The 12,552-nt window shown below is 41.7% G+C and overlaps 1 protein-coding gene across 3 annotated transcripts in view; it reads right to left on the bottom strand.

Moving 5' to 3' along the window:
• The window catches only part of stxbp5a (syntaxin binding protein 5a (tomosyn)), a 101,913-nt gene that overhangs the window by 49,521 nt on the left and 39,840 nt on the right, over window positions 1–12,552 (bottom strand). For all 3 annotated transcript variants that reach the window (XM_086189337.1, XM_086189336.1, XM_086189338.1), the window contains exons 3-4: window positions 10,935–11,016; window positions 8,451–8,551 (exon numbers count right to left, since the gene is read on the bottom strand). In XM_086189337.1, coding sequence (XP_086045463.1) covers window positions 8,451–8,551; window positions 10,935–11,016 — 183 coding nt within the window. The remainder of the gene's footprint in view (window positions 1–8,450; window positions 8,552–10,934; window positions 11,017–12,552) is intronic.

Here is a 12,552-nt window from a genome sequence, read left to right as displayed (position 1 = left end):
CCAGCCCACGACCCACTTATCTCCTTCCTCACATCCAATTATCCAGCTGATTCCCTCCCGTGCACTCTAATGGCAAATGTCAAGGCACTATATTTAAGCTGTCTACTTCTTCTTGATTCCCACCTTACAACCCACCTCCACCCCACTTCCGAATCCTTAAGTCCTGCTTAAATCTCCTTTTCCATCTGCACAAACAAAGTAACACAGTCTCATGTCACTCCCACAACAAAACTCATGCCCTAAAACTATGACAAAATAAGAAAAAAAAAAACCCTCACCCCCAATCCCAAAATGCAATAATTTCCGATATGATCTTCTTGCCACTCGTTCTTAATTCTCACATTTGGCAACTCCTGCCCTGACTTTTAATTCTGCAATGTCCCAGTTACACCTGATGACTCATTTTATTGACTCCCATCTTGCAGGAATGCAATAGAAACCGACAAATTGTCAGTCTCCAGTGTGTGTGTGTGTGTGTGTGTGTGCGCGCGTGTGTGCAAAGCTCACTGGTTAAATATTCAATACGACTGAATAAGAGGCATAATTAAAGATAATTATACAATTTTACTTGCAGTTTTTAAAACAAGTGTGTTTGTGCGTCCATACAAGCTTGAACCCAAGCGTCACTTGGTTCACACTTGTCGTGCAAGTAGGCGAGTCTCCTGGTAAAATCTCCAGATTCAAGTGGTCACGACACACAAAGGAAGGCAGTTGGCAGCTTGCTGACTTGGGGCCAAACACACACTGCCGCGGAGATGACCGACGCTGGCCTGCCCACCCCCCCCCCCCCCCCACACACACACACACGCAAACACATACACACGCAAACACATACACACACATCTCTGTGGCTAACTATGCTTTCGGCTAGGTGTTCAAGAGCATGGCTGACTGCAAATTAATGAGGGAGAGGGAATACTTTGAAAAGTGCTGATATGTAAAGCCTCATTTTATGTGATGTTTCTACTAAATGAGCATCATTGGTACACATGGAGTGATCTGTGCTTGTGTGTCAATACACACTCATCTGAATTTACCATCTGTCTCCCAATCAACCTCAGTTAAACTGATACCCACGACGCAGTGAAGTTTGGCAAGAACAAGGATTCTGTCCCTCTCAATGAGTTGTGTCATGGCTGCAGCAAAAGATACAAAAAGCCTACTTGATGCACCATGTGGAAACGGCACGCTTGGAAATATATTGCAGTATAATTCTAGATTCATGCTGATGTGTTCAATCGCACAAGTAGAACATGTAGATAGTTTGAAGGTTGATCTGGATTCTGTACATGAACTGGTATGCATCTGGCTAAACAAAGTTTTCATTATTTCTACTACTTTTGCACTTTAACAGATTTTTTTCCCCAATCCTTATAAAGGATTAATAAATTGAGATAAGTGAGTTATTAATTGTATTGTAAATGCTTAATAAACCATTTATTAACCGTTGCAAACTTAATTTCCAATAAATCAAGGGTTAGTATTTAGCAGGATGGAAGAACGCTACATTGCTGCATTTGTATTCATCGAGGTAGCAGGAGCTGAGGAAAAATGCAGTGGTGTAGCAGATCTTCAACTTGCCAAATAATGACCCAGCACTGATGTACGGGAAATTAGGTTCTAATCATTCACAACGATTAGTTAATGTCTTATAAAGTTTACAATGCAAGTAATAACACACATTTAACTATTTTTTTGGAATTATTTATATTATTGTCCTACAGGCCAATGTATTTGTAGAAGTACAACTCATATACATAAATATATATTCTTCCTTGTGATCTTATCCATCCTCAACTCCACTGACCCCACTAGGACAAATTATGTAATTCCTGATCCGTAATCCGATCTGAGATTGTAGATATCCCTTGCTGTATTGCTTGGATTTTGTAACAGGGATCCAGATAATTTATAGATAGATGATTGACATTGTTCCTGGAAACATTTCCCATTACTGTTGAAATAAGACAGAACTAATCAAATAGCAGTCAGTGATATATAGTATCCCAGGCCCCAGACTGGAAGGGGGAGTCTGTTTTAATCTGAAAGGCCACAGACCCCAATCTGCCCACAGGGTCTCAATTAAGAAGAATTCAATCTGATAACAGATTGTGCCTACGCACACACATGCACATGCATGAATGGTGTCCCCTGCCAAAATAACTGAAAAAGACAGATCTAATCACAGATGTAGCAGCCAATCTCTCAACTAAATAATTGAATTGTTTAGGAGCTTTTTTTGTTGATGCACAACTAAGATCAACAAACAACATTTAACAGTTTAAAGGCATCCGTCCTGAAGCACTTGGCCCACGAGTCCTGCAGCGAGTAACCCGGAGGTTCTGGCATTTGTCTGGAAATCTTCAAGAGGCTCATTTAGCAGCGGAACTCAAATATATCAAGGACATAATGAGTTGTTTTTTTGCTGGGATATTGTGTGTTTGTGTGTGTGTGTGTGTGTGTGTGTGTGTGTGCGCGCGCGCGCACTGACCCCAATCCCCCCTCCGTATTTATTATCTCCTATCATATCACCCTGCATTGACGATAGCATCTGCATCTGCAGTGCATTCCTGTGAGGCCAGGAGGTGACGAGAGCATCCTACGCCAGAATGACTCGGCAGGATTTCTTTTGTGCTCCCTCCATCCCCACACTCCAACCCACAGACTGACTCACTGCTCCCTGGCTGAGGCCCAGTCTGTCTCAGCTCCTCCTCTCCTCTCCTCCCTTCTCTCCTCTCCCTCTACCAGTGCCTGTGATCTCATATGAATGGATGCCAACGCTGGAGGGTTTTCTGCAACACTGCTTTCACCCATCTACTCAAATTCTGATCACAAGAAAACAGCACAGGAGTGAGAGGGAGGGAATGCTCTGCCTGCGGTAGAGGAAGGGTACGCACTCGACGTCATAGAAGAAGGAAGTTAAAGTGGTTACACACGCTGAGTGGCAAAAAGATGGAATACCAAACACTAGCTACTTACTGAGAGGCTAGGTTAGCATCCAGGTTAAATTCAGCTTGAATGTCACGACAACAATAAAATCATCTCCAGCAGGAAAGATCGTTTATGAAATTGACTGTAATGGACACATTTACATCTAGAGATCACACATTCACAACTGGGAGGAGGGGCTGATGCTGGTCTAATTGGAAGTAAAAGGGAACACGTAGTGCCTTTTTCATAGTTTAATGTGTGCATTTTGGGGGGTGTATTTACCAAAAGTACCATTTATTTAAGTTCAAAAAGCTCAAAGTTACAGCTCTACAGGTCATAACTATGCACACTTTTGTCACACCGTTAGAAACAAATTTTTTGGGGGGGCTCCTCCAAACTCTGAGAAGTCCACTATGTTGTCACTGGCAAGCTGCTTAGAGTGTGTCGGATACTTCGCCCCCCTTACCATCCACAAAGTTCCCCTCCCGAGGTAAACTACAATGGAAACATACTAAAGGCTGGATGATGCACAAGAAAAAAAAATACAGGGTTAATTATAATTCCAGTGAAGCCCCTTGTGATGCGTTAAGTGGCGTCAAATCTGAACAGCTGGTTGACTCGCAAGACTACAGGGAAAGCCAGCCTTGACTGAAATGGCTGGGTTCTCCTGTATCACAGTTGGTGTGTCAGTAAACACATCAGAGGCTTAAATCTACGTCCAAAAACACAGACAAAGTGACTTCTCCTCATACGGCCCCTACAATGTTAGCTAGCTTTCAAATAGTGACATCATTGGGAATTACATCAGACGACTTTAGCAAGCACCCAAGCAATGACACATGGTTTCCTCAGCAGTGAAAGCGCTGATGTTTGAGGGGATATCTCCAAACTGCCATTATGAGAGTAAACTGCTATTGGCTGCTTTCACTACGAGATGATGGTCCTCTCTTCCCATGATTACCTACAGTTTGCTTTGGGTTTTTTAGAAGACCAAACAGACGTCAGAGACCGAGCAGCAACCTAAGCCCACTGTTGTAGCAGAGTGGTTCTTTGGGAAGTTCTAAGAATCATTGTTGAGCTCAGTTGCCTTTCATCAAAGGAGCAGTAAAATCAGTGCCTTCAGATGATAGGCAGTGTAGACATTCACACAATGAATTAGGATTACACGAAGAGAAAAAAAACACAGCCTTTTTGATTGGTACTGATTCAGTACATAACACAAAGCATTTAAGAGGTGTTAAAAGGCATTTTTTTAGCTCTAGAAAAAAGAAAGGGGACCAGTTTCTCCTCTGCCTCCAATCACTGTGAGAAGTTTAACACCTCCGTGCTCTTACTTACTTACGTAAACAGCTACCAGAGTGGTGTCTCCTCATTTTAGTATCGCCAAGAGATCAAAATTGAAAAGAATATATTATTGCTGCTGAATATCAAATAATATCACGCAACTCTACAAGAATTTGTGGGGGAAAAAAAAAACAGATTTCTAAAAAAAAAACAAAAACAAAAAAAAACAAAGCGACAACAATTCTCAGTGCCTGGATTTATTTTTGGCGTTAAAGTAGGAGGGTCTCATTTGGTTTGTGATACCCTGTTGTCTCCTTTGATTATGTTGCACCCTGCCAGCGCCAGTCTGTCATGGCTGGGTGACTGTCCTTTTGTTGACAGAGGTAATGGCTGTCTTGTCCTCTACGCCCTGACAAGCTAAAGTCAAGCTCTGAACAAACAAAGAGAGGAAATAGTGAGGAGTAAATGCAAAAATTGGGAAGGTGGGACTGAGTGGCAGCCGGTGATGAATTACCACCCATTTTCGTCCATCTCGAAAACCACAAACATTGTTTCTTTGGGTCTCTTTGACACCCTCATTTCAGCTGTGCTCTTCTGGATTGTAATCGTTTGTTTACTATATTTGGGGCTAATAGCCATGTATCACTGCTAGAATGTCACACGCTAACAGGAAACCCACTGGAATAACACTTGGGGTCACGCTATCAAACCTCATAGTTTGATGCCGTGTAGGATCATGGTCATTGATGAGGAGGTGATTTCGCATTTTATTCCCTCTAGTCCCCTTTAACCATGGGAAGCTTTAGCTTAAATAACATGACCTTTGCTAACTCACTATTAGGCGAGTACACAACAGCGAGTGCAGCTCATGGTATGAATGAAATTCAACTGCGGAATAGCCCAGGACATTTCTCTGTGGCCCAAATGATCAAACTAAACATAACTTGTTGAATACCCAAGTGGAAAGCATTTAAAACAACTCGATGAGGTAACAGGGATAGAACACCACTGACAGGTGACTTAATGAAACACACCTTTACCTCTGACTTGGGTTTAAAAATGACAGGACATTTTTAAGATATTGTGAGTGCGCTACAATTGATTTAAAAACTTCAATCTAAAACAAAGTCACCATCATTAGCACTTTTCACAAACATGCCAGGTGTAATTGATCAAATCAACTGTGGTCCGATTTATTTACTGTCACAGGCATTCAAGTGAACAAGCACGCACAATTCCAAAGGTGTCTCCTCCCCAAATGGAACAGGGCCATCACTAACGCTCTTAACTACACCTGTGTTACCTGCAATGACAAATCAAAACAGCTGCTGTGAGAAGGGTCTGCCGAGTATCTGGTTTATGCCGTTTATTCAGTGGAATTCAGTGGACAATTGAATTTCCAGGTCATGTACTGCACGTCTCTTTGCGGGGAAACCAGAGGTAATGACTGAAACGAATATGAAAATATGCAAAACTTCCTAATAATGAGTTGAGTAATTCTAAGCGGCCATATGCATAATATATGCATTGTGCAAGGATTAATATTCTTTGGGACTGAAAAGCCCTCAGGTGAAATTGTTGTAAGGGACAGCTAGACTAATGTCTGATGCCAAAGTCAATTAGTATGAATGTCTTACTCATACAGCTCATGTATTTGCATTTCATTCCCCCCCGAAAGTCCATATCATACATGTATAGATGAGCATTGAAAGCCGCGCTCTTCCTCTTGAATTCTAAACAGGCAGAAAATGAGCAGCGGTATATGTACATGGTTCTTGAAGCTTATCCTCCTCAGAAGAACAAGCGGAGAGGTTATGGATACAAGTGGTGAAACAGACTGATCGTCTACTGTCTACTACAGTGCAGGATACTCATGTTTGCTACTGAGTGGGGAAAAGTCGGTGTACGGAGGTGGAGGGAGCAGAGGAATTGATAGTTAGGAAACGGCAGTGAAACTCATGTGTAGTGGAGCGAAGTGTTTCAGTGATTGCTGCTGTTTTGTGGCTGTTCTGACCGGATATGAGGATGTATATGCTGATATGAATGGTGCACATTTGATCCAGACCAAGATCTTTTCCTAAACCTCCATCGTTGTTTTTGTGCCTAAACCTATCCAGACAATGCAAAAAAAAAGTGTAATATTGGGTCAGACCCGATGACTTTTATAGGTTGGAGGACTTGTTGAGTCCTGAAACAGAACTCCTTTCCTTCTCCTTCCCTCCATCCCCCCTCCCCGATATTCTTAACTCTTCTCCTCCACAAGTCTTCTTTCCTGCTCCGTCCATTTGCTCTCATTACTTCAGTTAGACTTTCTTCTCCACCAACAACAAATGTCTCAAGTGACTTTGCATCTTCTCTTTCAACTTGACATGTCTTGCGATGCGGTAACTGCGTTCCTCTCTGCCACTGTGTCTCCGGGTGGTTTCGCTGCATGGACGGCGGTGCTTACTAAATGTCAGAGGCGGTCAAGCGCCTCCGCAAGAACACAACCCGCCCTAAAAGCCGCTACTGGCCACCTGTCCATCATATCAACACCGTGTGAGATCATTGGCTCTGACATTTAACCCATTCACCGCATTTTACAGCAACAGATCACGGGCCTGATATGATTGGCTCTGATGGGTAATCACTGAGATAATCGGGGAGAGCGGACACTCACTTCCTGGAGGTGAAGGGATCTCGCACTAGGACAGAGTTTCCAAATCATCCGGTTATCTAATCCATGTTGCTTATGTGCTGTGATGTTACTGTTGTTTTCTCCATGAGGTAAATTATGCCAACATTCTTTTAAGCTCACATTTTAAATTTTCTTTTTAAATCTTTGTTTGTTTTAAAAAATACACTCCAACAATGACTCTGTATGATTTTGTTGTGAGAAAGATTCAGTATTGTAGTTTTTTTTAATTCATATAATTAAAAGAGGACAATATATATTATATAAAATATATTGTCCATCTCTAATAGTCAGCAAACACCTGAGCTTCAAACATGCAGTTTTCATCTCTCAAGTATTATGTGAACTCTCCGTCAGTTCTTGGATGCTGGAATATCTCTGGTGTACAATCAGGAAGAGCTTCGGAGAGTTTTGTTGCGAGTCTCTGGTGCCAACTGGATTATGTAATGAATTTATTTTTAAAGTAAATTCTCCACTTATTTCTTGGAGAGTAGAACAGTACGAGTGTGAGAAGGAATCAGTGGAACCAAGGCTCCTGGAAGCCTCCTGCTAGCTCATGGATGGAAACTACAGCTAGCTAGCATAGCTTCGAGAATGGCTGCTGGGCCAACAGGACAACAACAGCAGTCAAGCCCTCGGTTTATTGGAAAATACTTTGACTGTAATGGCTACAAGTAAATTAACTTTGATGCTGTTATGCCTAAAACACAGTGCTATTAATATCATTTCTAATATCAGATCATTTTGTCGGTTTTAAAAGTCTGATCTAAAGAGAAACAAAGGTTTTAGTCTGGTATTTCTCTTCTTTTATAGTACACAATGCTGTCAATTTTTTCTAGTAGTATTGAAAATAGTATAAGTCAGTTTGGTAAATTTGTCATTTTGTTTGACGAACTAAAAACCGCATGCTCTCAATAAAGTTGGAGTTAATATCACAAACCATCCACCATGTAAATAAAGGCTTTTGTACATTTGTGCACATTTACAAATGTTGACAGCTTTGTATATTTTTTGGGTGTGTTTTTCAATTTTACTTGTTTGTGTGTGTGTTTGTTACACACACACACACACACACACACACACACACACACACAATCTGTTGGTATAAAGCTTCAGGTGTTAGGGTAAGCTCACACCTGTGGCCCAGTGATGGCACTACCTCAAAGGTGAAATACGGCTCCTAAATTTGTTTTGCTTGCAACCAACAAAAACAAACCAGAGCATCAGATCTTCTGACACCTCCTTTTGCCCTGTGCACAACTTGACTAGTGCACAGACCTCATGTTTGCATACAGTACGACACTGAAAACTAACAGTTCACACAGGCAGCAAACTGTGACACTGCCCCCTGCTCAGAGAGAGAGCCACAGTCCGTGCTGCACCAGAGTGAGTGTGAAGGCTCATGAGGGAGAATACAAACTGAGAACAGGAAAGTGCCGGTTAGCAGACGTTATGTCTCATGAGTATGAGAGTGTGTGAGTGTGTGTGTGTGTGTGTGTGTGTGTGTGTGTGTGTGTGTGTGTGTGTGTGTGTGTGTGTGTGGCGGGGGGGGGGGCCTTACCTCTCTCTGTTGAATTTGAGGGAGTGGAGGATGGCGGGTCTCTTCTGTCTCAGGTTCCACAGGTGGACACTATCGTCGGCCAGAGCACTCACAAGTGCTCCCTGTCATAAGAGCAAGGGAGATGTGTGTTATATTGAAAATGACATGAAAGTTTCATAATTAACACACACACACACACACACACACACACACACACTCTGTTATGACTAGAAATGTCTGTAAAAATATCCACAGACTGCCCATTTTCCTCCATCAGCATGACATGCATGAGTAAAACTGTCTTGCCTGGCAGCCTCCTCCCAGGTAACAACAGTGACTCAAAACATGTATATAGAGTGTGTATGTGTTTGTGTGAAGGACGCAGTATAAAAATCCTTCCCATCATCCCGCAGGTTTGTTTAATCTGCCGAGTCACACAGTGAAAAACATGCAAGAACACTTACGGCAATCTAATTTAACTGAAACTGTCCATCAAAATTCTCATAATGTGAAGAAAACCAAAGCGATTATGCAGTTTATCCATAAAGGACCGGAGAGGACTGAGGGTTTTCAATGCTACAATTGATTAAATGTCTTTTCATTTTTGCTGTGCCTCATGGGTTTGGTGCTGTCGGTGGTTCAACATGTCATGCTGATAGACCTGCCTGTTTTGAATGAACAATTGCTTAATAAGGGGTTAGATGAGCTGGGGTTGAGTCACGTTTGTAACTGAAAAATGTCAGGTATGTCAAAAACTGTGACCCTGAAAGAAAACACACACACACACACACACACACACACACACACACACACACACACACACACACACACTGTTTTTAATGTTGTCAGTGCTTCACCAGGTAAAATTCAGGAGTGAAATTAATCAAATAAAAGGTCAATGTTACAAAATTTCAATTAGCACAAATGATTGACAGTTTGTTGGCGCTCTCATGTCTCTCACAGGGAAGCTGCCAATAAAATCCGGAAAGTGCGACGCTACATTTTTTCATGTCCAATACCGCTGCCACAACCTTGAGGATCTGCCAATACCCATATCAATCTGATAGCACCTTTTTCCTCTCTCTGAAACACCTTAGCATATAACTGGCCTGAGAAAAAAACACACTCAAACTGTGTAAATCATCTTCTCTTACAGAGAAACGACATGACTCAGCTGGTTCTGTTTACACAAATTCTGTTTCCATGCAATTGGGGAGCAAATTTTAAGCCACCTTTAGTCATGTCACAAAAAAAAAAGGGGGGAGGGGGAGCGCTTTAGGTGTATTTGCATCACCTGGTTGGGAGTGAATAAAATAGACCAGTAATGCTAGCAGAAGATGGGGGTAAAGGTAGCGTTTCACACGGCTTTAACAGAGTAGAGGAAGTGTTTTCTATCAGCGGTAATGAAGAGAAATTGAGGAATTCCTATCGGTTGGACAAGTTGCAACTGTGCCAGCAAGTGAGTGCTATCCGTTGACCACTTTTGGGTATTTGCACTGACAACTGCAACGGTTAAAATTTCGCAGCGTCAGAAAGTGTTTGCAAAAGCAGCTTCCCTCTCCGATTTTGCATAATTAACCTTTTTCGAAAACACGTCGGCCAACAGTCAACCTTTTCTAACGCAGTTCCTAAAGAAAGTGCATAAAAATCCGTTGATGAAAGCTGACATTTTTTGATGGGTCTGCACACCATTCAACCATTTAAAAATTCATGTGACGACATTGTGCAAAAGCTGCTGGATGCGCCTCAGCACTCAGTGGAGCCTGTGCTACAATGCCACAGCACACGTAAGTTGCCATGCATACCCCAAATCTTCTGATTCTGACGAGATTCAGACCCTAACAAGTATCAAATGATCTCCTTTCAATCTTTTCCAATTGCACCTTCTAAGTGTAAAAACTGTTCGATGTTTTCGGACAAGCAACTGCCTGGAAGTAGCAGAGATGCAGGTTTATCTGTTTATTCGCTGAGATATCGGATTACAAGGGTTAACAGGACAAAATCTGTTCAGGTTTTGAGCTCCTAAGTTTAGGTTTTTGGAAGTTTGCCACACTTTCAACAGACATGCATGCATGAGTCTAAACGTAATTGGGCTACTTCTATTTTTTTTTGGCAAGGTTTAGGAGTGGAGCTTAATGTGTTAAAACATGGAGTGGAGAGAGGAGAGGAGATATGGTAGCAGAGGTTATTTTCACACCACCAACATGCTCGTTCTCACTCCCTTCTTTCTACTTGTAGTACATTTTAAGGGATGAAATGCGATTACCAGGGATGAGCATTCATGATTCAGCCCCCAAGTCTTCTTAAACGACATACAGAACAGCAAGGAAGAATATTTTACTGTCTAAACTGGAATATGGGGCAGGGTATTATGTAATATACTTTTTTATCCACGCAGTTACTTGTCTTTGGATTTGTATTACAGCGCCGCTCTGAGAGACACCTCACCGGAGTAATTAAGCGATGTGATGACTTGACTGGTTCATTCATGTTTTCGGTTCCTACCTCATTGATGAGAAACTGCAGCTGGATGACAGCCGCTCCGCTCTCGTGCTGACAGTAACACTCCACACCTGGGCGACCGAACCTGGAGGATTTCAGTCAAGGAAACATCTTAAAAAAAGCGGAGCCATTAACCACCAAATCACCAGTGTTTGTGGAACCAGACCAGAATCTATTGTAGCTGCATGGGGTGTCACCTTTCATGAAAACAAATGTAACATTTGCACACCTTTAATAGTTGGGGGATGTTGCATTAAAAGAGACTTGTTGCGAGGAATAGACAAAAAAAAAAAAATTACAAAAACTAAATGTGGTAATAATTGGCATAGCAGGGGAGGAGGAGCAGAACTATCCCCAGTATTGAAGGTGAGAAAATTGGAGGAGGGAGAGAATTCAGATATTCACAGAATTATATATAAATGAATCAGAAGAGAGGAAGTGGATATTATGAGAGCGGATGAGAAAATAATAGGAGCGAGTGAGAAAGGGAGAGTTAAACAGAGATCAACAACTCAGATGAAAGCAGGCCGAGAGGTGTGAAAGGATGGAGGTAAGAAAAGACGAGACCGACAGAGAATAATTAGCTTTTCCCTCCAGATGAATGGATGAGCTTAGAACCATTCATTATCCCTATGACTCCAGCAGACCAGGGGGGGGCATAACTTTTCATACTGGGGCACATAAAGGGGTAAAACCCTGGGGACGACTCTATAACTCATTATTAAGCTAGTGGGGTACTTTCCGCATCCGTCTACCTCCACCGTGTAAAACCAGCTTTGGCATGCCGGTGTACATGTGTGTGTGCGTGTGTGCGTGTTCTATAAATTGCATGCAGCGTTCTCTAACTAAAAACAGTCTGACATGCAGCGACTCATCAATACACATTGATCTGACGGATCATGAGAGGATCATTCATGCAGCATACAGAAAACAGAGAGAATGAGAGAAGGAATGAGGGAAAAATGTTAATTGACCATGAAGAAGAACAAACGACGTCAATTCCTGGTTGTTCTCATCCACAGAGCCCCTTCACACCTCAGACGGGCACTGGCGATACCTACAATCATTCCTGGGGTCCAGTTAATAACGCCATCAGGTCAGAGCTGGAGAAAGACACCTCCACAGCCAAGAGATACATTGAATTTTCCTTGATACTTTCCATCGGAGGGTAACTTTACAGAACTATTTGTATTCTTCCATGCAGTTCACTCATTCAGGTCAGTTTTAAACTTCATTCATCACCCATCTTTGCAGTTTCCCATAAGCTCCGCAAAATAATTCAGTCCCTTTCTTGGGGGGGAAAAAAAGCAGCTTTTATTTGGTTCCCCGCAGCTTTGCTATCTTGGTTCATTCTCATGGCTCTCATTGATGCTGCTTTCAAATACAGCAGAAAGTTCTTTTCAGAGAATTTAAATACATACATATATATATATATATATATATATATATATATATATATATATATATATATATATATATATATATATATATATGTATATATGTGTGTGTGTGTGTATATATATATATATATATATATATATGTATATATATATATATATATACACACACACACACACACACACACACACACATATCCAACAGCACATTACACGCTGGACAC

Source organism: Aulostomus chinensis, chromosome 20 (genome assembly GCF_037954235.1).
Source record: "Aulostomus chinensis isolate RoL2024-O1b breed Wild chromosome 20, RoL_Achi_v1.0, whole genome shotgun sequence".
NCBI classification, from domain to species: Eukaryota; Metazoa; Chordata; class Actinopteri; order Syngnathiformes; family Aulostomidae; genus Aulostomus; species Aulostomus chinensis.
The sequence above is the reverse complement of the archived record's forward strand: the minus strand, read 5'-3'. Positions and strand labels throughout refer to the sequence as shown.